Source organism: Symphalangus syndactylus, chromosome 21 (genome assembly GCF_028878055.3).
Source record: "Symphalangus syndactylus isolate Jambi chromosome 21, NHGRI_mSymSyn1-v2.1_pri, whole genome shotgun sequence".
NCBI classification, from domain to species: Eukaryota; Metazoa; Chordata; class Mammalia; order Primates; family Hylobatidae; genus Symphalangus; species Symphalangus syndactylus.
In genome coordinates, this window is record NC_072443.2 from 52,424,240 (window position 1) to 52,451,298 (window position 27,059).

General features: G+C 49.5%; 2 protein-coding genes across 14 annotated transcripts in view; one reads left to right on the top strand and one right to left on the bottom strand.

Annotated features, from left to right (window-relative positions):
- The window catches only part of ACAD9 (acyl-CoA dehydrogenase family member 9), a 34,256-nt gene extending 16,400 nt beyond the window's left edge, over window positions 1–17,856 (top strand). For all 5 annotated transcript variants that reach the window (XM_055259069.2, XM_055259073.2, XM_055259071.2 and 2 more), the window contains 14 exons: window positions 901–1,001; window positions 2,463–2,541; window positions 4,122–4,296; window positions 6,066–6,139; window positions 7,339–7,414; window positions 8,850–8,920; window positions 9,175–9,294; window positions 10,897–11,025; window positions 12,965–13,044; window positions 13,748–13,874; window positions 14,119–14,196; window positions 14,797–14,925; window positions 15,509–15,581; window positions 17,250–17,856. In XM_055259069.2, coding sequence (XP_055115044.1) covers window positions 901–1,001; window positions 2,463–2,541; window positions 4,122–4,296; window positions 6,066–6,139; window positions 7,339–7,414; window positions 8,850–8,920; window positions 9,175–9,294; window positions 10,897–11,025; window positions 12,965–13,044; window positions 13,748–13,874; window positions 14,119–14,196; window positions 14,797–14,925; window positions 15,509–15,581; window positions 17,250–17,350 — 1,413 coding nt within the window. In that variant the 3' untranslated portion in view covers window positions 17,351–17,856. The remainder of the gene's footprint in view (window positions 1–900; window positions 1,002–2,462; window positions 2,542–4,121; window positions 4,297–6,065; window positions 6,140–7,338; window positions 7,415–8,849; window positions 8,921–9,174; window positions 9,295–10,896; window positions 11,026–12,964; window positions 13,045–13,747; window positions 13,875–14,118; window positions 14,197–14,796; window positions 14,926–15,508; window positions 15,582–17,249) is intronic.
- CFAP92 (cilia and flagella associated protein 92 (putative)) overlaps window positions 14,966–27,059 on the bottom strand; it is a 108,808-nt gene continuing 96,714 nt past the window's right edge. For 2 of the 9 annotated variants that reach the window (XM_055259064.2, XM_055259066.2), the window contains 4 exons: window positions 20,748–20,912; window positions 20,084–20,290; window positions 19,847–20,003; window positions 14,966–15,100 (listed from right to left, as the gene is read on the bottom strand). In XM_055259064.2, the coding sequence (XP_055115039.2) occupies window positions 15,075–15,100; window positions 19,847–20,003; window positions 20,084–20,290; window positions 20,748–20,912 (555 nt within the window). In that variant the 3' untranslated portion in view covers window positions 14,966–15,074. Of the gene's footprint in view, window positions 15,101–17,204; window positions 17,264–19,846; window positions 20,291–20,747; window positions 20,913–27,059 lie in introns of all 9 variants that reach the window. The other 7 variants (XM_063630212.1, XM_055259063.2, XR_010118489.1 and 4 more) reach the window with 7 other exon arrangements.

A 27,059-nucleotide genomic window follows, 5' to 3' on the forward strand; every position in this document is an offset into this window, starting at 1 on the left:
TTCAGTTCCCTCACTCTGGCCACACCTCGTGGTGCTCGGTCCCCACACACTGCCCACATGCGCAGTGGCCTTTGGGTCGCGTGTCCCTTCCTTTTGAATCCATCTCCTGTCCCCATTGCCTCTGATCCACCCTTCAAGGCCCAGGTAGGGTGCCACTGTCTTTGCCTTGGGCTGGAAGTGGTCTCCCCTCCTGAGCCTTCGTCCTTCAGCCTGAGCATGCCCCCACTCTTTATGCAAGCCGCCTTCTCCCCACTGGGCTTGGAGCACCTTAGGGCAGGCCCAGGGTCAACCACCCTTACTGGCAATCTCATTACTCAGATTATTTCTGCTTAATGTTGACATCAAAGAGAGCTGAATGCACACCATGCTTGGCTCCCCCACCCCAGAGAGCACACGCATTCATGCAGATGTTTAATGAAGAGGGGGCCTGTCTTTGTGGTACTTGGAGGGCAGCAGGTGGGACAGCCCTGACACTGAGCACCTTCTTTAGGATAGGCTTGGTTCCAGCGCTCCTGTGTCTTTACATTGCATCATCCAGACCCTGCCAGTGGGTGGGAGTGGCCCAGTTTGTGGATGACAAGATGGAGGAGGCTTTCTTTGGAAAGGGATATCCTTTGCCCAAGACCACCAGTCTGGGAAATGAAGGAACCGATATGAAAGTTTTGGACACAGACTGCAAAGCACTGTGTGTCGCACAGGCTCACGGCGCTAGCATGTGCGCCCCGGCAGTCTCCTCAGCAGCCTGGCTCCCTGGGCTCTGCCTGTGGCCGCTTGCTCTGAGTTCTTGCTGTCTTCTCTTGCCTGAAGTAAATATTTGCCTCAGAAAGGAAATGTTTCACAAACACCTCATGCTGTCCTTTCTCCCCACAGCTGACATTAGTCTGTGTCTGTTTTGTTTAGGGGATCATCTTGGCCGGCACTGAGGAGCAGAAGGCCAAATACTTGCCTAAACTGGCGTCTGGGGAGCACATTGCAGCCTTCTGCCTCACGGAGCCAGCCAGGTCTGTCTCTGCACAGAACGTTATCCCTCAGCAGCTGTGACGTTGCCCAAGATTCACTGGGGCAAGGGGCTGTTGGTTTTGTTGAGTAGCTGACTTTTCCTTCTTTCCAAAATCTTGCAAAGAATCAGCTCAGCAACTGTTCTTGCCATTCCTCTTATCTTGACCTTATTTCTCTGTCCCAGTGAGACTTGCAAGTGAGATACCACGCTTGACAGCACTTATTAAATAAATTTTTGTGGTTTACAACACACCTTGACATACAATATAGTAATAACGTTCCGGCTTCAAAGCACCTTTCAGAATATGTAGCGTGGGTGGTAATGCTCCCACTTACACTTTAGGAGCTGAGGTTCATTGAGGCTGTGTGATCTGCTGGATGGAGCAGGGCTGCGGCAGGACTCGGGACTCTGATGATAAGTCCATCACCTGGACCATCCTCCATCCTGCTTCCCTTTGCATGAGAACCTGGGAACAGTCATCCTTCCTGGAGTGCCCAGAACTCATCCTCACAGGACCTCAGATGAGCCCATTGCAAGCACCCATTTCCATGTTTAAACCTAAGCCCAAGTTGTTATCACTGCCGCTTTTTTACGTGATGTATTGAAGCAGAGGTCAGCTAAATCCAGCTTCCTGCCTGTTTTTTATAAATAAGTTTTGTTTGTTTGTTTGTTTGTTTTTGAGACAGGGTCTTGCTGTGTCACCCAGGCTGGAGTGTAGTGGCACAATCTCATTTCATTGCAACCTCCACCTTCAAGCGATTCTCCTGCCTCAGCCTCCCAAGTAGCTGGGATTACAGGCACGTGCCACCACGGCCAGCTAATTTTTGTATTTTTAGTAGAGATGAGGTTTCACCATGTTGGCCAGGCTGGCCTCGAACTCCTGACCTCAAGTGATCTGCCCGCCTCAGCCCCCCAAAGTGCTGGGATTACAGACGTGAGCCACCACGCCCAGCCCAGTTTTATTGGAACATGCCCATCGTTTTACAAATAGTCTTCAGCTGCATTCTTTTTTTTTTTTTTTTTTTTTTTTTGAGTTGTAGTCTCACTGTGTCGCCAGGCTGGAGTGCAGTGGCATGATCTCAGCTCACTGCAGCCTCTGCCTCCCGGCTTCAAGTGATTCTCCTGCCTCAGCCTCCCGAGTAGCTGGGACTACAGGCATGCCCCACCACACCCAGCTAATTTTTGTAGTTTTAGTAGAGACAGGGTTTTACCATGTTGGCCGGGTCTCAATCTCTTGACCTCGTGAACCACCTGCCTCAGCCTCATGTTCTATTAATAGCAGCAGAGTTGAGGAGGTGAGACAGACATCCTGTAGCTTGGAAAGCTGAATATGTTATCTGACCCTTCATTTTAAAAGTTTGCTGACCTCTTAAAAGTACTAAAACCTCCATTTTCAGGCCCTCAAAAGCATTCATATTTATTCCCAGTATTCTCCCTTGACCACATCTTTCTGCGTCTGCAGTGGGAGCGATGCAGCCTCAATCCGGAGCAGAGCCACACTAAGTGAAGACAAGAAGCACTACATCCTCAATGGCTCCAAGGTAGGGTTCCTTCCCCATGGCCACATCAGGGTCTCAGTCACGACCTTCACTGCCACTGAGTGAGCACTCTCCACACACCAGGGATTGTACCTGCTGCTGTAGCACCGACTACCTTCTTGAGCTGCTTTTATGTGTTTGTTTTTAATTTTTTTTAGTTTTTTTTATTTGAGATGGGGGTCTCTGTCACCCAGGCTGGAGTGCAGTGGTGTGATCTCAGCTCACTGAAACTTCTGCCTCCCAGGTTTCCAATGATTCTCCTGCCTTAGCCTCCTGGGTAGCTGGGATTAGAGGTGCGTGTCACCACTCCTGGCTAATTTTTGTATTTTTAGTAGAGATGGAGTTTCACCATGTTGTCCAGTCAGGTCTTGAACTCCTGACCTCAAGTGATCTGCCCACCTTGGCCTCCCAAAGTGCTGGGTTTACAGGCATGAGCCACCATGCCCGGCCTGTAAACCCAAAAAATCTTTAAATTTTTTGTTACACAAAATTTCAGACATATTCTGTGTGCCTGGGTGGCCCTAACTCCGGCAGTCACCTGCTTATGGCCACTGTGCCTCTTTCAGCAGCATCGCCACCTCCAGATTGCATGGTAACAATCTCAGAAAAGACAGGAGTTTTTTTTGTTTTTTTTTTGTTTGTTTTTTAATAAACACAAAGCCATAATACCTTTATCACATTTTAAAAATTGATAATTTCTCTTTTCTTTTGAGACAGGGTCCCACTCTGTCACCCAGGCTGGAGTGCAGTGGCACAATCTTGGCTCACTGCAGCCTCAACTTCCTGGGCTCAGGTGATTCTCCTACCTCAACCTCCCAAGCAGCTGGGAGTACAGGCACGCAGCTAACTTTTTGTATTTTTTTTTTTTTTGGTAGAGATGAGTTTTCACCATGTTGCCCAGGTTGGTCTCAAACTCCGGGGCTCAAGTGATCTGCCCACCTCGGCCTCCCAAAGTGCTGGGATTACAGGCGTGAGCCACTGTGCCCAGCTGATAATTTCTTAACATCTATCAGCATTCAAATATCCCTGATTGCCTCATATCTTTTTTTGGTTTAACTGTTTGCTTGAATTAAGATCCACACAAGTCCCATCTGTTGTGGTTTGTTAAGGAGTCTGTTTCTGCCTCTGTCTCCTTGTTTCCTTTCCTCCTCCTCACCACCCTCCCGCCTTCTCTTTTTTCATTTCTTTGTAGAATTAACAAATAAATGTTGTGTGTATTTACATCTACAACATGATGTTTTGATATATGTATGCCTTAAGAAATGATTAAACCCTTTCTTTCTTGAAGAAATGCAGTTGTCTGGCGGTGGAGCCTGAGCTGTTTGACAACTTTGGATGTTCTTTCCCCCCGCCCCCACCTCCACCCTGGCCATCCATGTCCCTTGGGAAAATCCTTGCTCTGGGGAAACTGGGCTGAGTCTTGTCCTCTATTCACTCATGCTTGGTTGGCTTCTGCAGAGCCAAGGACCCTGCATGTCTGGCCTGAGGTCTGACTGGCAGCTGGAGCTTGATGGACAAAGACAGAGCTGAGGTGGGTCACATAGGGGTTTGGTTTTCTCTAAAGTCCATCTTTCCGTCCTCAGGTCTGGATTACCAATGGAGGACTGGCCAATATTTTTACTGTGTTTGCAAAAACTGAGGTCATTGATTCTGATGGATCAGTGAAAGACAAAATCACAGCATTCATAGTAGAAAGAGACTTTGGTGGAGTCACTAATGGGAAACCTGAAGATAAATTAGGCATTCGGGGCTCCAACAGTAAGTAGCTCCTGTGCGCGCGCGTGCGTGTGTGTGTGCGTGTGTGTGTGTGTGTGTGTGTGTGTGTAAGGGGGAGACTGGCCCTTGACTCTGTCCAAATAGCAAGATAAAATGAGATTTAAATACTTTCAGTTTTTGTTAAGCATTTTAAAAAGGTCAAATTAAGAATGCTGCATGGGCTTTGTCTTTGTTCCTGCAGCTGAGTGCTGCTCATTTGAAGGCCTGCTGGTCATCCCCTGCTGTAGCTGCCCTAGCAGACAGACCACCTTAGAGCTCAGCTTACAGTCCCTAGCCTTTAGTTGTCTCAGTCTGCAGTGCCTAGCAGCCTGCTTCAGGCTATGGGTTGGGTTCAGGTCCATCTGGAGGCTTGTTCTTAGAGCAGATCATAAGCACCTAAGGGGCCAAGCCATATAAGTACTTTTTTTTTTGTCGTGGGAGACAGTCTCCCTCTGTCACCCAGACTGGAATGTAGTGCTGTGATCTCAGCTCACTGCAGCCTCTGCCTCCTGGGTTCGAGTGATTCTCCTGTCTCAGCCTCCCAAGTAATTGGGACTACAGGCGTGCACCACCACACCTGACTAATTTTTGTATTTTTTGTAGAGATGGGGTTTCAACATGTTGCCCAGACTTGTCTCGAACTCCTGAGCTCAGGCAGTCTACCTGCCTCAGCCTCCCAAAGTGCTAGGATTACAAGTGTGAGTTACCATACCTGGCCACTTTTTTTTTTTTTTTTTTTTTTGAGACGGAGTCTCGCTCTGTCACCCAGGCTGGAGTGCAGTGGCAGTATCTTGGCTTACTGCAAGCTCCGCCTCCCAGGTTCACACCATTCTCCTGCCTCAGCCTCCCGAATAGCTGGGACTACAGCTGCCTGCCACCACGTCCGGCTAATTTTTTCTATTTTTTAGTAGAGACGGGGTTTCACCATGTTAGCCAGGATGGTCTCGATTTCCTGATCTCGTGATCCGCTCACCTCGGCCTCCCAAAGTGCGTGAGCCACAGCACCCCGCCTTTTTTTTTTTAATAGAGATGAGGTCTTGCTGTGTTGTCCTGGCTGGTCTCGAACTCCTGGCTTCAAGTGATCTTCCTGCCTCTGCCTCCCAAAATGCTGGGATTATAGGCATGAGCTGCCATACCCGACCCTAAAAGCACATTTAAGGCCTCTGTTCATGTTGGGTCAGCTCTATTGTATTGGCCACAGGAAGTCACATGGTCATACCTAGCAGGCAGGGAAAGGGAGGGAGGTCCATCCCTCCTCACAGTGGGAGAGTGCTACAGTTAGATTGCAGGGGTGTGATTGTGTTAGAGTTAAGAATTGAGGCCAGTGGTCCCAGTCTACCCTAAGGCTTTAGGAAATGCTGTTCTTTCCCTTACTTTGCTTGTTCTGGCTCTTTATATGCCTGGTTCTTTTCATTCTTAAATTTCTGCTAAATGTCACCTTAGAAAAGTCTGACATAGCCCTTAATAAAAGTATTATTATCCACCCCCTTGCCAACCTCCATTTCTCTGTATCGTGATGCCCTATTTATTTCATCCATAGCACTGATCACAATATTACATTGTTTTGTTTATAGCTTTTGTCTCCCTAATCAAAGTATGAGCTCCACAAAGATAGGAACTTTGTCTTTCTATACTGTCCTACCAAACATTGGATGGATGGATGGATGGATGGATGGATGGATGGATGGATGGATGAATGAATTGCCTGCTTGCAGGTCAGATGCAGAGTGGTTTGCATTATCAGATGAGATCTTAAATTTCATGTGTTTCAGCTTGTGAAGTCCATTTTGAAAACACCAAGGTACCTGTGGAAAACATCCTTGGAGAGGTTGGAGATGGGTTTAAGGTGAGTTGCCAGCCACAGCTGCTTGTACCAGGTAGTGTCATGAGTGCAGCTTGTCGGCCCCCAGCTTTTGCCCTATCCCTACTCGTAGCAGAGTAGCCTGTGCATGGCAGGTGACTTTACATGGTTATCTGTTGGGAAATCGGCAAAATGGAGACTCGAAAATTGGCTGGCTCCTAGAAGAAGTGTATGGTAAGGATTGGGGATCTCCCTTCACCTCTGAGGCCTTATTCGCCTCGAGCGGAGGCTAGGATTCCCTTCTGCAGCGGGTGTGAGAAAGCAGCCTGTGGGCTCTGGTGAATCTCAAGCTCTGTGTACCACAACCCTGGTCTGCATCCGTGCCCTACTCTTTTCTGGACTAAGACTTACTATTTTTATCAAGAGATGATTGATATAACAAACGACTCACCATTTTAAAATATTTCAGTGGTTTTTAGTGTATTCACTATGTTGTTCAAATATCTCACACAGAACATTTCCTCACCCCAAAAAGAAATGTTGTACCGTCCAGTATGACCCTTACCCCATCCCTTGGCTGCCACTCTTTTACTTTATGTCCCTATGGATTTGCCTGTTTGGAACATTTCATAGAAATGCAGTCACATACAAGATCCAGTCTTTGATGACAGGCTTCTCTCACATTGCGTGATGTTTTCAAGGTTCATCTCTCTCATAGCATGAATGAGTAATTCATTCCTTTTATGGCTGAATTCTCTTCTGTTGAGTGGAGATAGTACATTTTGTTCATCCATTCACCAGCTGATGGACATTGGGGTTGTTACCACTTTTGGCTGCTATCAATAATGCTACTTATGAAATTCATGTCAAGTTTTTATGTGGAAATAATGTTTTCAGTTATTTTGATTTATACCTAAAAGTAGAATTTCTGTTTGGCCCAAGTTGGTCTTGAACTCCTGGGCTCAAGTGATCCTCTTGCCTTGGCCTTCCAAAATGCTGGTACTACAGGTGGGAGCCACCATGCCCAGCTCTGGCATGTTCCTTTGGAATAACGTTCAGTGGTCTTGTGTGTGGGGACATTGGTAGAGCTGCAACAGTGACTGAACCACCTTGTTCTGAGGCGTTAGGATGGTGCTTTCTCCCAGCTTGAGGGAAAGCAAGCTGATCCACCTGGACTGGTCTCGTTGCGGCCTCCTCCCTCTGCCTCCTTCAGGGCCCCTGGGCTCTTCCTGTTCTCCCTGCAGGTGGCCATGAGCATACTCAACAGCGGCCGGTTCAGCATGGGCAGCGTTGTGGCTGGGCTGCTCAAGAGATTGATTGGTAGGTAAGTTAGGGACAAGGCCCTTTGTGCCCCACCCCCTGCTGCCCCGGCTCCAGCCCTGGAGGCTCTGCCATTCCCCCGGCCCCTTCCAGGCCAGCGCTGAATCAGGCCACCAGCCTGAGCTCGGTCCCGGGGCTTTTGTGGAGACCAGAGGGTCTCCTCAGCCTGCCCCCGAGGTTTGTTGTCTTCCTTATTCCTCTGTTTCACCTCCACACGGGTGATGCCGATGGGGGGACAGGCTTTCTGTCTGGGGTAGGGATGGGGATTGGGGAACGGGCTTTCTGTCTGGGGTGAGAGGTTGCCACTGACCAGCAGGAGCAGAGCTGCTTGGTGAGCACACACCAAGAGCCAGGCTTCCAGGATACACAGCCTCTGGTTCCCAAGGTCCGTGCCTCCTGGGTGACTCTGCACAGTGGGTGGGGAGTAGAGTCGGGTTTGGAACCCAGGTCTCTGGGCCCCTGGATCTTTCCTTTGTTTTCTTCTGTCAGAATACCCCAAACCTCCATTTTCCTTTGCCAGTGAACTTAGAACAGCCCTGTAACCATCCTGGTTGTGGTGGAAGCATCTGTGGGGAAATGGGGGTACCCGGGGCAGCACACCCCTAAGTGCTTTACGAAGCTCCTCTTTGGTGCCAGGCTCTGGGCCTGTTTTGGCTTCCCTCCATTTTAGAGATGAGAAGACAGAGACTCAGAGAGGGCAAGCGATTTGTTCCAGACGATGATCCTGGACCCAAAACGAAAGCTGTCAGGCTCCAGGTTCAGGGCTCTTCTTACTCAGGCACAAGGCCTCCGGGGAGCTCCTCTGCCGGGGCTCTGAGTGGGGCTCAGCCCTCTACACCTCCTGAGTGCACCACACCTGGGAGAGCCTGTGGAGGACATGGCTATGGGCGGGGCGGGGGTACTTCTGCCTGGGGGAGGTGCCATGTCACTCTTGGGCCCTTAGAGCTCAGCACTTTGTCACAGCCACACGCCTGGAAGCCCCAGCCTGAGTATTCAAGCCAGGCGGCCCCACCTGCTTTGGTCACTGCGCTGGGTGTGAGCCTGCACCACCTCTGTCTGGGGCCTCTGTGCCTGGCTTTGTGCGAGGCACCCTCCCCCTTCCACATGGTTGCATCTTCACAGTGACTCTGAGGTGGGGGGTGGTGTTCAGGGAGGTGTCGCACTTGGCCTGAGGTACAGCCTGTAAGAACCATTGCCAGGATTGAAGTCCGTATCTGACGCCAGACTCTCTGTGTGGGTGCCATGAAGAGGGGTGGTTCTCCTCTGACCCACGGGTGCTGGCAGGTGGGGGTGCCAGCTTCTGGGGTATTTGACCTCAGCAGACACGCTTCTCACAGTGCCCGCCTGTGGGAAGGGTAAAGATGATGGCCATAGGAAATCATGTTTGAACAACAGAAATGTTCCAGTTCTTTCTGATAACTCTGTTCTTCCTCAGAAATGACTGCTGAGTACGCCTGCACAAGGAAACAGTTTAACAAGAGGCTCAGTGAATTTGGATTGATTCAGGTACCGATGGTTGAGTACTGTATTTGTGCATTTCACTGTGTGACATGAACAGTGTGTTCTTTTGATATCTCTGTACTGGTGACTTCTGTGGTGATTTGGGAAGAAGACTAGTTAAGGCTTTATTTGACACGGGTCATTGGGCTTGCTTCTCTTGGGCGTTGAGGCTTCTGACTTAATTACTTTCTCTTCTGTTTCACAGATTTGGCTCTCAGCACATGCAAATTGCTTCTTGTGTTTTTTTCTGAACACTCCAGGAGAAATTTGCACTGATGGCTCAGAAGGCTTACGTCATGGAGAGTATGACCTACCTCACAGCAGGGATGCTGGACCAACCTGGCTTTCCCGACTGCTCCATCGAGGCGGCCATGGTGAAGGTAACCCTGGCACAGCCAGAGAGCTGGTGCTGGAGGGAGGCTTGGGAAATCTCCGTCACTGTGACCTTTCAAGCCCATGCTGTTGCCTGTCATCTTCCTCCTGTCGTTGATCCAGTATTTATGATGCACTCGCCCTGTGTAGCAAACCAGGGATACGCAGGCAGTGGGGAGCAGCAGTAGGGAAGTGTCCAGTGAGCCAGTGGATCAGCAGTTTATAGCAGAAGGAGACTGTTATGATAACATCCTTTTAGAGTAATAACATTGCATCTGGCTTGTGTGAGAAAGACTTCTTTTTTCCTTAGTTTATGGCCTTCCTACTTTCTGGTATCAAAACTTTATCTTAAAAACTAAGTATATGGCAGGGCGTGGTGGCTCACACCTGTAATCCCAGCACTTTGGGGGGCTGAGGTGGGTGGATCACCTGAGGTCTGGAGTTCGAGACCAGCCTGGCCAACATGGTAAAACCCCATCTCTACTAAAAACACAAAAAATTAGCCGGGCATAGTGGCGGGCACCTGTAACCCCAGCTACTTGGGAAGCTAAGGCAGGAGAATCGCTTGAACCTGGTGGGGGCGGAGGTTGCAGTGAGCTGAGATTGTGCCATTGCACACCAGCCTGGGCAACAAGAGCAAAACTCCATCTCAAAAAAAAAAAAAAAAAAAAGTTTATGAGCCTGGGCAACATGGCGAAACCCCATCTCTACAAAAAATACAAAAATTAGCTGGCGTGGTGGCACACGCCTGTAGTCCCAGCTACCTGGGAGGCTGAGGTGGGAAGAGCATCTTATTTGGTTGAGGTAGATACTAGAATTTGCTTTTGTTTTGTTGAGGGTGGAGGGTGTCATTTTTTAGCTGTACTAAAAAAGATGGCCACACTTTAGGGGACCCTGCTTTGTCCCCCCTACAATTGTTTTTAAGCTGGTCTCTGGAATTGAGCTCTTGAGAGAAATGGTGAGAGGTATGGCAGCTTACAGAAGCAAACATCCTGGTGTTGGCAGGAGAGTCTACCTAAAAGGTTGGGATCCTGAAGTGGCAAGGTCCCTGAAAAAATAAACAAAACAAAAAGGCTGGGCATCTTGGACCGTGTTTGAGTCTTTTCTAGGTGCAGCCTGTGTACTGGGTGCATTTGCATGTGTTTTATCATCTTGTTTTCTTGTCACCCTTGAACAGTGACCACAGACATTAGTTTGCTGTAGGCCAGCCTCTTCCAGATGCTAAACCTAGGGCTAAATATGGCAGCATGTCTGCCCCCAAGGCACTTACAGTGTGCACAGACAGAAGTCACGGCCGCTGGGGCTTGGCAGGAACAGGTCAGGTTTTCTCGGGAAGGGGAGATCTTAGGTGGGTTTTAAAGGAACAGGAGCTCAGCCAGGTACAGATAGGGTGAAGGCGGGCCCAGAGGTACAGAAGGTCATGGTGGGGTAGGGAACACAAGCTGGCCAGTGTGGTCAAGGAAGGCAAAGGACTTGACCACATCATCCCTCAAGTTCCTCCCTGGCCGATCTCCTCCCCAAGCCCGGGTGCCTCCCATGCTTCCCCAGCCACCCAGCTCCCTGCATCGTAGGTCCTCCTTTTGGAAAGGATTCAATGTGACACCCCACAGGTGTTCAGCTCCGAGGCCGCCTGGCAGTGTGTGAGTGAGGCGCTGCAGATCCTCGGGGGCTTGGGCTACACGAGGGACTATCCGTACGAGCGCATACTGCGTGACACCCGCATCCTCCTCATCTTCGAGGTGAGTGGCCCTGCCACCAGCTAAGCTGTGCTCCACCCCCACCCTGCCTGGTCCTGAAGATGCTGCTCAGGGCCTCACAGAGGCCCCCACGGCCCAGGGCTGGGTCACATGCTCTCAAGGGCTCTCCTAGCCCTGGCACGTCTCGTTCGCGATTGCTGCCCTCCATGAAGTCACAAGCCTGAGGAGTCAGTTCAGTTAGCATGTGCCAGGTGGCAGGGGAGGGAATTGGGGCCACAGAGATGACTTTGATGCTGTCTTCTGATTGTGCAGCAGGGCCGACCACGGGGGATGACAGAGTGCAAGTACATAAAGAGGCAGGGAGCAGGCATTCTCCAGAGGCAGCCAGAGTTTTGTGAAGCATGTGCTCCTGGCCCCTAGGGGCAGAAAGAAAGGGCTTCGACCAGGGCCGGGGGGAGGGCAGTTTGTCCCTAAGGACAGGGTAATAGAGTGCGCCAGGCCCAGATGGGACTGATCTGCTGGCACAAGGTGAATGAAGAGAGAGTGAAGGGCTTTCTGGCAGTAGCAGTCAGTCCTGCTAGGTGGGCTGGGGCAGGCAGTGGGTTTGGGGGTGTTGAAGAAGGTACATGGGAAGGCTAAAAAAGTAGCCAGACTGTGGAGGACCTTGATTGACAGCAGAGGAATTTGGAAGCCATAAAACGACTTTAAGCAGGGCATTATTTGGTTGTATCTGTGTGGTGGGAAATTCCCCAGGGGCTCAGCAAGTGCCAGACATGTGGACGGGGCTCATGTGGAGAGTGAGTTGCAGGGATGAGGCCGGAGACCAGGGGCTCTCCTGCTGGGAGGGAGGGGCTAGACCTAAGAGAGCACAGCAGGATGAGTAGGATATGATGGTGGGCATGGGTATACAGGAGGCAGGCCTGAGACAGGGAGAGGGTTTGGGCCTGAACAGCAGGTCTGGTGATGAGGGGCATCATCAGCCTCTGGGAGTGTAGTCTTGTCTCCTGGGCCATCCTGCCCAGTGGGAAGCCTCCTTGGCTGCTTTTGTTTCCGGCCTGCCCATTGGGTTCCAGCCATCTCCACTGTTGCAGTGGACATACGGGGCAAGGGCCAGCCTATGGGCACTGGAATGGTCTCAGCCCTGCAAAGGGCCTTCTCCAAAGGCCCTTCCCTCAGCCTGGGAGGGTTGGGGTTCTCCAGGGCTGGGGTGGTCAGCAGGGTTCAGGAAGCCCTCAAGGCCTTGGAAGAACACAGGGCCCTCGCTGTAGGGCGGGAGCTCCTGTCTGGAGCCTGCTCAGAGCTGGGTGGTTCTGCCAGGAGGCCCCTGCAGTCCCCCCTTTTCCTGTAGGGAGTCCTGCTGTCTGTGGTGTCAGCCTGACTGCAGGGGACAGTCCTCAGTCCCTGGTGCTGGCTGTGTAGCCTGGGTCAGGCCCCTGTACCTGACGCACAGTACCATTGTGCAGAGTGGGCAGAAGCCCACTGGCCTCTCACTGATCAGAATCATGGGTTGGGGGAGTGGGGAGCATGTGGCCCTCTGGGTGTGTTGACACCTGGCACTGAGGAGGTTCTAGGTGCCACTCAGCAATTTGTGGCTTCCGTGAGGAATCTGGCCTCCACCTGGAGCCAGCAATGTCTGTCTGGCACTGGCTGAGCCCCAGGCATCAACACCCCTCACCACCCAGGGAAAGCTGGTTTCCATTTTAAAGAGGAGCTGGAGACTTGGAGAAAGGCTTGACACACGTGAGGCTGGTCACGGAGAGGTGGGGGGTCCCAGTGGGAGCCCATGGCCATCTGGTCACCTCCCTCCTCATCCCTGTGCACTCCCTGAGCCCTGGTCAGAGCACTGCTCCCAGCTACTTCAGGAGCAGTGGCTTTTGTGGCATGGGCAAGCAGGCAGTGGCTGGGCCTACCCAGCGCATGTGGCACTACCATGGCTGCCTGGCGGGAGGGCAGCCTTTGACCTCTACACTACTGGTCACAGGGAACCAATGAGATTCTCCGGATGTACATCGCCCTGACGGGTCTGCAGCATGCTGGCCGCATCCTGACTACCAGGATCCAGTAGGTGCCATTGTCACCATGTGCTTTTCGGGTCCCATACCTGCCCAGCAGGGGGCAGTCCAGGGCAGTGGGAGGAAAGAGCTGCCTTGACCTGGAGTGAGGGCATGGGAATGTGGCACAGCCTTGTGGAGGGGACCCTTCCCTGTGGTAGTGGGGGGCTTGCTGCCCAGGGAAGCCCTCGCTGCCCTGCCCTTATGGCCACACCACCCTACAGCTCCAGCATAAATACCGTATCCCCCCTCTGGTCCCTCACACTGGAGGCAGCTGGTTTTTCAGAACCTGAAGAATGAGAGGTGTCCCTTTAAGGTACCAGGCCTCACAGCCAACATAAGGCCAGTGTTTCTCTTCTCTGCCCTTCTTCCCCTCGTGCTGCCCTCCACCCCCACCCTAGGGGCACAGTAATCCAAAATCACTGCTGGAGGCCAAGTACAGGTTGCTAGTAGCATTTTGTCTCCTTTACAGGAGACAGCTGCTAGGAAGCTGGCTGTGACTCCACCCCTCATGGGGGAGCACGTGTGGCTCCCCTGAGGAGACTGGCTGCTCTCTGGCAGGTGGTGGGTTTGGGGGGTTCAGGCTGTAGCCAGGGACCCGGCATACCCAGGCCAGAGAGGGGCACGGAGTTTCTGGGTGCCGAATGGGCCATGTTGCTGGACAGTGAGCCAGCAGCGAGGCCTGCAGTCACAGGACCATGGACTTTCTGCAGTGAGCTTAAACAGGCCAAAGTGAGCACAGTCATGGATACCATTGGCCGGAGGCTTCGGGACTCCCTGGGCCGAACTGTGGACCTGGGGCTGACAGGCAACCGTGGAGTTGTGCACCCCAGTCTTGCGGTGAGTGGACCTAATAGGCATACCCCCTACTTCAATGCCCTCCTGCCAGATCTCCTCGTGGCAGAAAAGATCTCACTGTGGGGGGTCTGGGCTCCTCCAGGGGATGTTGGGGAACACCAGCTAGTCCATGATACCCTGGATTGCCTCCCCCAGATGGGGCATCTCTTCCTGGTACCTGGGCTGTGGGACAGGACAAGGCACTGTAGGGATGAAGTGCTGAACTGAGTCCTGTCTTGGTTAATAGGACAGTGCCAACAAGTTTGAAGAGAACACCTACTACTTTGGCCAGACCGTGGAGACACTGCTGCTCCGCTTTGGCAAGGTAACCAGGCCCTCCCAGGCCTGGGTCAAAAGCGGTCCTCCAATTTGGCCAGCATTCATGAGACTACTTTTTGTCAAGCATCCTTTGGGACCAGGCCTAGAACAGAAATCTTTATCACCCTGGAGGGATGGGGTGGTGAGGTCAGGCTGACTTTGTCAGCCTGGGGCCCACTTAGCTACTCGGATGGGTACCCTTGCTGGGTGAGTTTTCTGCAGTGTTTTTCTGTGCACCTTTCAGGTAGAGAGGCTCCCTAGAATCGGGAGGGCAGCTCCACCTGGGGCCTGAATCTAGGGACCTGATTGGTGGGGCCCTTGCTGCTGAAGGTGACAGTAGCACAGTAAGCACCGGCTTCTGGTCTCAGCCAAGTTTCTGGGACCTGGTCTTGCCTTAACCCCCTCCCCCAATCTAGAGCTCAAAGAGAAGGGAAAACAGAAGGTGGCTGGGAGCCGTTCTCCCACAACCTGAAGAGAAAGGCGTTATTGACTCCACTTTCTCAAGGAACAGAGGAGACTAAGACAGGCAAAGATGCAGCCCAGGGAGGGACCGTGTGGGGGACTGGTCTAGGTAGTCAGTCCCCACTCGGAGCCTTTGTGATCCCAGACCATCATGGAGGAGCAGCTGGTGCTGAAGCGGTTGGCCAACATCCTCATCAACCTGTATGGCATGACGGCCGTGCTGTCGCGGGCCAGCCGCTCCATCCGCATTGGGCTCCGCAACCACGACCACGAGGTGAGCCCAGCCCAGCCTCACACAGGGCCTGGCTGCTGGCGTCTGTCCTGCTGCACTTTAATGAAGTTGATTGTTGAGGAGGGTGTGGCTGGGTTTGGGGGAGGCTGTGCAGGTTCACCATGCGGTGGCCATGGGAGGGTCTGTGCTGCTCAGGAGATGGGGTTCTTCTTCCTGCCTGAGAGAAGAGGGGGGTGAGTGACAGGGGTTCCTGATCCCAGTGCTCCTACCCCCAGCAAGTGGCAGACCCTGCACATTGCCCGCTCTGCTGGAGGGAGGCGGGTGCAGTCTCTGAGGACCCACTGTATACCAGGATCTCTGCCTGCACTTTCCAGAGTGCCTGCAGATAACAGGATTGTGACATCTGCCTCTCAGAGGAAACAGGCTCAGAGATGTTGAGTCACTTGCCGTTGGGGAAAGGCTGTTGGGTCAGGGCTGGAATTAGAACCCAAGACGGGGTGACTTCTGAGCCAGGGCTTTTGATCCCTGCCATGCTACCCAGTTTGGCTGATAGGCTGGGTTTTTGAAGCTCAGAGGTCAGATTCCAGGAATTTGGGCATATCATTTCTGTCCTTGGTTCTGGCAGGTTCTCTTGGCCAACACCTTCTGCGTGGAAGCTTACTTGCAGAATCTCTTCAGCCTCTCTCAGCTGGACAAGGGTGAGTGGCATGTCCTGGGGGAGGGAAGGAAGGGCCCACTTCTAGCCCCTATTGATGGTGAGCTGTTTCTGGACCCTGTCAAGCTCCCAGAGCCTGCTGGCTACTCACAGACCTCTGCCTTGAGTGAGGACCTGGGTAGGCCTGGGCTTAGCTGCAGCAGTGCCCGCCAGGCACTGTAGATGCAAACCTGCCCCATTCACCAAGGCAGTTGTATTTATTTATTTATTTAGAGATGGAGTTTCGCTCTTGTTGCCCAAGCTGGAGTGTAATGGCACAGTCTCGGCTCCCTGCAAACTCCACCTCCTGGGTTCAAGTGATTCTTCCGCCCCAGCCTCCCGAGGAGCTGGGATTACAGGCGAACGCCACCACGCCCGGCTAATTTTTTGTATTTTTAGTAGAAACAGGGTTTCACCATGTTAGCCAGGTTGGTCTCGAACTCCTGACGTCAGGTGATCTGCCTGCCTCAGCCTCCAGAAATGCTGGGATTACAGGCATGAGCCACCGCGCCCAGCCTGCCAAGGCAATTTTAGATTGAGCAAGTGCAGAGCCCTTTGCGCAGGACCCTTGGCATCTGCCTAGCATGCCTGGCTGTATTCTTTTGTTTTTTTTTTTTTTGGAGACATAGTCTCACTTTGTCACCCAGGCTGGCTGGAGTGCAGTGGCACGATCTTGGCTCACTGCAACCTCCACCTCCCGGGTTCAAGCAACTCTTGTGCCTCAGACTCCTGAGTAGTTGGGATTACAGGCACGCACCAGCATGCCCAGCTAATATTTGTATTTTCAGTAGAAACAGGGTTTCACCATGTTGGCCAAGCTGGTCTCCAACTCCTGACCTCAGGAGATCCGCCCACCTTGGCCTCCCAAAGTGCTGGGATTAAGGCATGAGCCACTGTGCCCGGCCCTGGCTGTATTCTTGAAGTTGCCCGGGGAAGGCTCACGAAAGGAGGAGCACCTGGTTGTACCTGATTCTGGTGACAGCATTTTACCTGCCCCTTTACCCACTGCACTCCATCCAAAATGACCTTGCAGTGCCCTGCATAGGTCTCAGGCCTTGGCCTAGAGAACAGAGGGCTTTGCTCATGCTCCCCGGTCTGTCTGCAGTGCTCTTCCTCTTCTATAGCCACTCGACCACATCATCTGGGAATGCCCAGCTTAGGCTACCTCTGACCCTCACAGTCCTGTTGACCTGAGGCTCTGGATCAGTGTCCCGGCAAAGCCCAGTCGTGTTGCCAAGTGATGGGCGTAGGCGCCAGCACTGTGGCACTCGCTGAGAGTGGCATATGATTTTTTGTAGGTCCTAGCCCTGGGCGTAGCCCCGACACCCCCCAGTGCTGACAGGTTATGTGCTGTGGAGGGTGCTGAAATGGTTTCTACTCCAGTGGGCTGGAATCACAGACGGGCTGTTTACAGAGCAAGTGCTGGCTCCACCCCACGAGATCTGGGGGTTAGAAATGAGCAGGATGAGTCCTTTGTAACTGAGAATGAAGCTGTACCCCTTTCTCTCCCTGCAGCCCTGAATCACTTGCTGGGGGTTTGGAGGAGGGGTTCACCCTTAGGGCTGCTTCATGGTGGATAGGCTGACTTTGTGGAAAAATGCCCCCACTTCAGCCATGTTTGTCTTACCACAATGCAGAAGGATCACCCACCATCTCTCCTTTTCCTTCCCAGATGCTCCAGAAAACCTAGATGAGCAGATTAAGAAAGTGTCCCAGCAGATCCTTGAGAAGCGAGCCTATATCTGTGCCCACCCTCTGGACAGGACATGCTGAGGCAGGGGACAGTGTCCCCTGCTGCCGCCCACCCCCACCCATGGCGTGTTGCTGGATGACTGTCACTCTTTTTTCAGAAGGTGTTGGGATTATCACAGGTTGAGCCTTTTGTTCCCCGTCTGCACCTGAAGGGTTGTCGCCTGGCCTGGGAGAGCCTCTTCCAGGTTTTGACCTGCAAGCAGTGCTCTCTAACAGGACCATCACAGCTTCTGAACTGAGCCGGAGAGAGAGAATGGAATTGCTGACCCCTGGAACTGGCGGGTATTCTGCTCATTGAGGAGACACCATAGTGGAGACTGGGGCTTGTGCTGCTGCTTCCAGGGCGTGAGGTGGGTGGGGACCTGTGTCAGGTGTAGATAGCTATTTCTGCTCAACCACACGTTGTCTAAGAAACAGCTTGAAAACTGTGCCTGGGTCATTCATTTAAACTAGAAGCAGAGGCACTTAAAACATGTACCGGAACCATTTCACAAAGAATATAAAATGTCACTATCTGTGTACTCTTAGCCTTTGCTGTACTTGTCACACTGTTCCTCAGAACCAGCCTTTAATGTGTGACAGCAGGACCCTGACAACCACCCTTTGGTGATGGCCTCAGGTCCCCTTTGTCCTCACCCTGCAAGGAGGGCCCAGAACGTTAAGGAGCAGACACACAGTGCAGGCCACAATGCCTTGGGATTATGAGCCCTTAGTTTTTAAACTTTTCAGGAGATAGATGGGGAGACTGTCTCAGCTGATGTTCCCACCTAGGGACTTTAGTTTCTTTACAATAACTGGTCTCTACTTTCGAGGAGAGGATGAATGGTATCTCCAGGCCAGCAGGCCTTTGCATTTCTCCAGCCTCCCTTCTGCTGGTGCTTGTAAGATGATACACCAGGTCCCAGCGTGCTCACTGGTGGACTTTAAGCTTTGGTGTGGTCCTTGGGTGGTGTGGAGCTCTAAAATGCCTATTGTGGACATTCCCTTGAGCACAGAGAAGGCAGCCGACTCTTTTTCCTCCAAGTGTATTCTCAATTTACTGTGATGCTAGAAATAGGCAAGGAGGAGACTGGGAACTTGGAGAGCTGAGCTGGCTGGTGGGGCTGGCCTGAGCATTCTGCCAGGGGTTTGGTAACTAGTTTTTAAAATGGGGAAAGTTTGTAAATATTGTGACTGTGTAAATAACCTCTCAGTGAAACCTGAAGTTCTGTTTTGTTAGTGATAGCAAGGCAGCATTTTGCACAAAATGAAGCATGCATACCTCTGGACAGAAGGCTGCTTGGGGTTTCTTTGCAAAGGGGAAGTTTGGGGAGGGGCTGTCAGACCCACCCCCCTTCCGTGTAGCCTTCTGGAAGGGGGCTTCACTCTAGGCTGGTGGCGTGTAAGACCTCGGTCAGCAGCAAGTTCTCCATCCATCTGGGTTGAAAAGGCCTAGCGACCAGTTCAAGCCTCTTCCTCTCTTCTGTAGTTGCTAACTAACTTTTCTTAAACATGTTGTGGGAAGAGGAGACCCCAGCAGGTGTTTCTTAAGTGATTTCACCAGTGAAACCCCCAGGAGACTTTTGCTGGGAAGGCTGGCAGTGGAGCTCACTAGGAAGCCTTCTTACCAAGGAAAAGCCTTGTGTTCTTAGGCTAGACAGCTCTCCTAGCTGGAGCCTCCTTGAGAGCCACAGCAGTAACTGTGGGCCTGGGACATGCCCACAGAGAGCAGATCTCTTCAGGCAACCTGGGAGATCTAGGGCGTACTGGGGAGGGAGGGAGCCAAGTCTAGGCAAATGGAGAAAGTGACATTTTAGCAAACTTGTTAGCACTTCCATGGAGCTGTGATCAGTTGTCCTTAGGAGTCGAGGAGGAGAGGAAGCCATCATGTTCACCTGACCTCGTTTTCTGGGAGAGGTTTCTCTGGCAGACCTTGTTAGATAGGCTCATGTCTCTTTCTCCCTGAACAAAGGTTCTGGCTCTGTTAACCAACAAGTTTGGGTTCTATGTTAACCTCTAGATGATCCTGAGATCAATTTTCATAAACAGGGATAAAGAGGAAGAGGATTTGGAGGGACTGGTGTAGCAAGACCTACGTTTCCTGTCTCCGCCTTTCCCCCACAGAAAGAACTGTCAATATCTTTGCAGCTGGAAGGTCCCAGTGAAGCCCAGAGCCTCTGCCCCCAGCTCTTGGCTGGACACCTAAGATCAGTCATGGGTAATAGTGTTGAAGCTCAGGAAGCCTTTAGACCTGTCTTGCAACTTCCCCACTTTATAGCCAAGAAACCAGGCCCAGGGTATGAAGGGATTTGCCTGAAGTCACACAAATGTCACACTTGGGACTAGAATCCTGGTCTGAGTTCCAGCCCAGCATTCAATCTCTTCTATCAGACCCATTCTGCATCTTGACTTTCTTAGCACAGAAAGTTTGATTGATAGTGTAAACAAAATGGATACCGCTAAAGATGCAGAGTGGCACAGAGCTCCTGCCTGCCCACAGCATCAGGAGGCCCAGCTTGGCAAAGCCTTGCTTGTTACCTGTTACAGGCTTTGGTGCGGGCGAAGGGAGCAGCCCGAGGAAAGGTGGTGGTTTCTTGTACAGATCGAAGTCCACGTGGTGCCTGTCCCAGCTCCACCTGTCTCGATCCAACACAGGCTCCAGAACATTAGCAAACAAGGAGTTTTCCTTCCACTCCTAAATTGGGGGAGTAAGTAAATCAGGAGGAGAAGGTCCCTATGGACACCCCACCTGAGACCCTGCTCTTCCCTGTGGACCTCCTTCAGCTCTTTGATGGGTGGCAGCTTGAGATCCTGAAAGCTGCTTTCAGTGTCGCTCTGAAGACCTGTCACTTGGAATCCCCTGGCTGTGAGCCAGGCCTGGTGGGATTTCTTCTGGGCTTTCTTCTCCTCTTCCTTCAAGTCCAGGGGCTCCACCATGGCTGAAAGGTAATCCTGTGAGTACGTGAATCTCTTTCTTGGCTCCTAGAAATGGGGGCAGACAGGTTGGGGTAGAAGGGCTGATAGCAATCTTGGATTTCCAAGCAGGAATCAGAAACAGCTGGGGGCATAATCATAGTTCCTGACAATGTAAATAGTGCATTGAGAGGAAATGACTGTGCAGCAGCCCTGTAAGGGACATATTATTGTCCCCTTTGATGCGAGAAGCCGTTTCCTAAAGTTAATGTGTGCTAGAAGCCTAAACCATGGCTTTCCCTTCTGTTGGTAGCTGCCTTGATAAGCAGCAATCTTAAAGTATTCCCCAGAGGTAAGGATGCTACAGTTGTTCTCCTTCATGTACATCTGAGCCTTGTCTACTTCCCCTAGCTGATTGGCTTTCATCTGTACAGCTGAGATCCCTCACTGACCTCCAGGCAGGCATGGTCAGAAGAAAGAACTCATGGGATTTGCCAACTGCCATCATCCTGTCTGGGTCTCTCACCTTGGCCATCTCTTGATACAGCTCCTTCTTGGCAAGCTCTGTAGAATTCATGGTCTGGATACTATAGTTGTAGATGGCCTTGTTGGCAGGGGCTGAAATTTTAATCACCTTCGCCACGGACTTTGGAGGCTTCTTGCTGACCTGGTAGGCTTCTGTGATATTTTTCTGAAGAAAGAGACACCAGTCACTACCCACACCAGGTCATCCTCACCCCCTATGCCAGATCATATGCAGTGAGATGATCTCTGGGACTTAGCTGTGGTGCAGGTATTGATTGATTCTTCAATACTGGTGCTGTTATTTAATCATAGAACCAGGGCAAAGGGCCAACTAGTCCAACCTCTCACTATCCAAAATGGAATTTAAGAGGACCAAAAAATTGAGACCCCTAAGGTCACTGTAACTGGAACACACATCATCTGGCCACTCATCTCCCAACGAGCTTGTGATAACGACAGAATTTCTGTCTCACATGGTCAGAAGTAGGAGATTGTGGACAGGGAATATTACAACCTAAAGCAGCAAGGACTGCCATCCTTGACCATGGTTAACTGTCAAGTGTGCATAAGGATTATGACCCTCATTCTCTCCAGCAGGCCCAGTAAGGAAATGGGAACTCTTCCTTGAACAGAGAGAAATAAGATGGTCTGTTGGCTTCCTTTGTGAATGAAAATAGAAATGTGGAAGGGGATAAAAGACAACACAGAAGGCTGGGGGGAAAGGTGGCTGGGACCCAAAACAAGGGAGAACTGGGAAAGTTACCACTCTAAATTGTTGGGCACTGTGCAGTGTTTCATATGCATATTTCATAGTAACCTTCAGCAAAATACCATCTTTTACCTTTAAAACATTTTTTAGCACAAGATGGTGACCTTAGCTCAACTACAGTGGCTTGACTTTGGAATCTTTGAGGAATTAATGCACAAGAATGCAGAATAATCAGGGGAGGACAAAATCTGTGATTCACACACATGAAAGAACAGACTGTCCAGGCAACAAGGGATGCAAGGCAAAGACAGGTCTAGGTCCTCAGACTTTGGAGCACCTGCGAGAAGATTATACTAGGGATGCCACGTAGAGCAAGGATCCTGTCATGGCCCACATCAACTTCAATCAATATTTCTTGATGTGTCCAGTTTTTCTAGTTGTCCTTAGTTGGGGAGTTGATCTGAGTTTCTCAGTCAGCCATTCCTAGAAGTCCCCTGCTCCTTCCAAATCCTAGAATTGGTGAATTACAACCTAGGGGGACAGATTCTTCTTTCTATGCTACTCCTTTCTTACAATTTGAAGTTGAAATTCTGACCTAATGCATATTAGAGGGAAAGCAAACAGTGTTCCATAGTTCTTCTGGGTGCCTGAGATTCTCTGCCAAGGGGTGACACCTGCAGAATTTGGACTGGGAGCAAAAGTAACTAGATGCTGGAGAAGTAAATACAGTATTAAAAAAGGCCACAGACTGAACAACTGAAGCTAAATTATTGGAAAAGATGGGCTAAGAATTTAACATAAGAAATTATTTTAAAATAAGAGTGAAGATAGCAATATGAAGCAGAAGTAAGACTAAAAGAAAGTATTGAGTATGAAAATAGCTGAAATAGAAGACAAGAGAATGAGATATATTGCAGAAGTGATACTGTTGTAGAGCAAATGAATGAACTGGAAGATCTACTTGAGATATGCTCTCAGAAAGCAGTCCTGTATAAAAAGATAAAATTAGAAACTGAGTATAGAGGATGGAAATAATAACATCCAAATAACAGAAGTCCCAAAAGGAGGGGAAAAGTGAGAACAAGAAAGTTTGAAGAAATAATGAATGTCAGAAAAGACAAAACTTCCAAGCCTGGGTACACTATTAGTGGGATTTAAGCAAACAAATACAAAGATAAACTCTCAAAGCTTCTAGAGGAAAAGAGCAGGCCACCTGTAAAGAAAAACTATCACTTGTGATCAGATCCACAACAGCAACAAGGTAAGTTAACTTCAACCTAGAATTTAATATCCAAGCAAACTGTCTAATTGTGAGGGCATATGCTTAGGTTTACAAGGCCTTAGGTTTTACACAAAACCCTCCTTTAAAAACTCTTGGGGCCGGGTGTGGTGGCTCATGCCTGTAATCCCAGTACTTTGGGAAGTTGGGGCAGGCAGATCATCTGAGGTCAGAAGTTCAAGACCAGCTTGGCCAACATACAGTGAAACCCTTTCCATACTAAAAAATACAAAAATTAGCTGGGCATGGTGGCACACACCTGTAGTCCCAGCCACTTGGGAAGCTGAGGCAGGAGAATTGCTTGAACCCAGGAGGCGGAGGTTGCATTGAGCCGAGATCATGACACTCTACTCCAGCCTGGGTGACAGAGCGAGACTCCATCTCAAAAAAACAAAAAAAACCCCACAAAATTCTTGGGAGAAATTCAAAATGGAGGAGGAACATGCAGGAGGATTCAAGGTTAGCAAGTAATGTCTGATATCCTAGTAAAGTTGTCTTAAAAGGACTAGGAAAAAGTAAAATTTCAGAGCCTGGAATTGAAATTCTAGAGACTATAAAAGGGATGGTGGAGTGTGGGTGGGAGATGAGATAAGAGGGATGTAAATGTACGATTTGTCTTATAAAAGGGAATATAGTTTTATGAGTTTAATGATTCAGTAGGAATGCCTAACCATATGGTCTTCAGGATAACCACCTTAAAAACAAAGATAGAATGTATAACTTAAGTCCACAGAAGAGAACTTGATCTATCCAAAGAACACAGGAATGGAGGGTTTAAAAGTAGATTAGGTGGCAAAAATGCCTAATCTAACAGTAATTAGTGTTAAGCTTGCCAATTAAAGAATCTCAGATTGGATTTTTTTTTTTTTTTTTTTTTTTTTTTTTTGAGACAGAGTTTTGCTTTTGTTGCCCAGGCTGGAGTGCAGTGGCGCGATCTTGGCTCACTGCAACCTCCGCTCCCTGGGTTCAAGCGATTCTCCTGCCTCAGCCTCTCAACTAGCTGGGATTACAGTCATGCACCACCACGTCCAGCTCATTTTGTATTTTCTTAGCAGAGATGGGGTTTCTCCATGTCGGTCAGGCTAGTCCCAAACTCCTGACCACGGGTGATCTGCCTGTCTCAGCCTCCCAAAGTGCTGAGATTACAGGCGTGAGCCACCACGCCCGACTGATTGTATCTTAAACTAGAAGAACATGTTTCCCATTATCTCAAGCAGCAAAACATGTTCCATATGCTTCAAAGAAAATGCTAAACTGTCACAGCTATAGATCATGCACTGATACACTGCTTTCTTTCAACCTCCACGTCATCACCACCTGCTTCTTTGTTTGATCACCAATAAATAATGCAGGCTTCCAGAACTTGGGACCTTCACAGCCTCCATACTAGTGTTGGCCCCCTGGTCCCACTTTATGCACTCTTAACTTTTGTTTTGTCTCATTCCTTTGACTCCGCTGGACTTTGTGGCCCCCATGGCCTGGTGTTGGGTCTGATCACCCCAACACACAGCAGGGGATAAGATTAGTGATTTAGCAAAACAGCAGTCTCCAACCTTTTTGGCACCAGGGACTGGTTTCATGGAAGACAATTTTTCCATGGCCAGTGGGAGAGGGTTGTATGGGCACGGTTTGGGGATGAAACTGTTCCACCTCAGCTCATCAGGCATTGGTTAGAGTCTCATACGGAACATGCAACCTAGAACCCTTGCATGTTCAGTTCACAATAGCATTCACACTCTTATGAGAATCTAATGCTGCCACTGATCTGACAGGAGGTGGAGCTCAGGTGGTAATGCTCACTTGCCCACTGCTCACCTCCTGTTGTGCCACCCAGTTTCTAACAGGCCTTGAACTGCTACTGGTCCATAGCCTGGGGATTGGGGACCCCTGCATCAGAAGATATATTGGTTGAAAATAATCAGGTTGAAGGATGAAAAGGAGAAAAGACTGTAAAATAAAAAGTATGAGATGTATAAGTAGTATCAGATGCAGATCATGGTGAAAATATCTAACATTGGAGTCCCAGGAGGAGAGGAAGAGAAGATGAATATAAGTATTATCTGAAGAGAAATACCATCCTAGAACTTTTAAAACTTAAAGAAAAAATCAAGCTACAGATTTAACAAGTTCTAGAAACCCATTGCAAGTTAAATACAAAGAAAAACACACCTACGAACATCACAATAAAACTGCCGAAAACCAAAGAAAAGAAAAACAAAAAATTTAAGCAGCCAGAGACAGCTAAATTATCTTCAAAAGAACAAGACTGGTTGGCAGCTGACCAACAGAAACAATGGAAGTCAGAGGACAATGGAATGATGTCTTTAAAGTGTTAATAACTGCCAAGCTAGAATTCTAAACCCAGGAAAAATACCCAAAAAATCTAATCACAAAAAAATTAATTGGTACTCATAAACACTTCTCAATGCTGAAACAATGAAAAGACAAGTCACAGACTGGGAAAAGATACACATCTAACAACTCATATTTGAATAACAGTAAAACACTGTCAATTAGAAAAATACAACTAGATTTATTTTAAATGGAGAAAATAAATTTGAACAAGCACTTTATAAAAGGAGATATCCAAATAGCCAATTGTGTGAAAAGGTGCTCAACATTATTCAGAGACAGACAGACATTAAAGCCTGAATGTGGCTGGGCATGGTGGCTCACGCCTGTAATCCCAGCACTTTGGAAGGCTGAGACAGGTGAATCACCTGAGGTCCGGAGTTCAAGACCAGCCTGGCCAATATGGTGAAACCCTGTCTCTAAAAATACAAAAATATGGCCAGGCATGGTGGCACACACCTGTAGTCCCAGCCACTCAGGAGGCTGAGGCAGGGAGAATTGCTTGAACCTGGGAGGCAGAAGTTGCAGTGAGCTGAGATCACACCACAGCACTCCAGCCTGGGTGACAGGGCAAGACGCCATCTCAAAAACAAGAAACCTGAATGTAATACCAGTATACCTCACCTGAGCAGCGAACATAAAACCAAATCTAGCCACATATACATGATTATACATGAAGAAGTGAGATTTATCCCAGGAATCCAAGGCTGGTTTAACATGCAAACATGAAATAATGTAGTATACCATATTAATAATGGACAAAAACCACATGATCACAATATTTGCATTCAACAAAAGCATATATTTCACAATATATGCATTTTTTGTTAAATGCATCTATTTTAACAACAAAATTTTCACAATTTAACAAAAAAATGTATATATTGTGAAAATATATGCATATATAATGTGGAAAAAGCATTTAACAAATATCCAACACCTATTCATACTGAACTCTCAACAAACTAAGAAGGGAACTTCCTTGACCTGATAAAGGGCATCTCTCAAAAATCTGCAGTTAATGTCCAACTTAATGGTAAAAGCCTGAATACTTTCTCCCCAAGATCACAAGCAAGGTAAGCATGTCTGCTCTGACCACTCCTCTTCAACACTGCACTTTATACCAGACATTCTAGACAATGCAAAGGGAGAAAGAGAGGGAAGGACAAAGAGAAGGAAGAAAAGAGCAAGGAAAGGAAGTGTTATGGACTGAATGTCTTCACTCTCAAATTCCTCTATTGAAGCTCTAACCCCCAGCCTGGCTCTATTTGGAGTAGGGAAGTAATTAAGGTTAAATGAGGTCATATGGTTGGGGCCCAGATCTGATAGGATTAGTGTCTTTGTAAGAAGAGACATCAGAGGCTGGGCGAGGTGGCTCACACCTGTAATCACAGCACTTTGGTAGGCTGAGGTGGGCAGATCACAAGGTCAGGAGATGGAGACCAGTGTGGCCAACATGGTGAAACCCTGTCTCTACTAAAAATACAAAAATTAGCTGGGTGTGGTGGCACATGCTTGTAGTCCCAGCTACTTGGGAGGCTGAGGAAGGAGAATGGCTTGAACCCAGGAGGCAGAGATTGCAGTGAGCCGAGATTGCGCCACTGCACTCCAGCTTGGTGAGAGATTAGAGATCTCTCTCTCCATTCACACACAACGAAGAGATCATATGAGTACACAGCAAGATGGTGACCACCTACAAGCCAAGATAAAAGGCCTCAGAATTAAACAGACCTTGTCAGACTCTTAATTTTGGACGTTCCAGCCTCCAGAATAGTGAGGAAATAATTTTCTGTTGTTTGAGCCTTTGAGCTTGTGGCAGCCCAGGCAGAAGGAGAGGAAGGAAGGAAGAGTATCCAGATTGGAAAGGAAAATGATCTTTCTTCACAGATGACGTGATCCACTTCAAAAGGTTGTAGGATACAAGATCAATGTACAAAAAATTAATTCTATTTCTATATTATGGAAACAATACA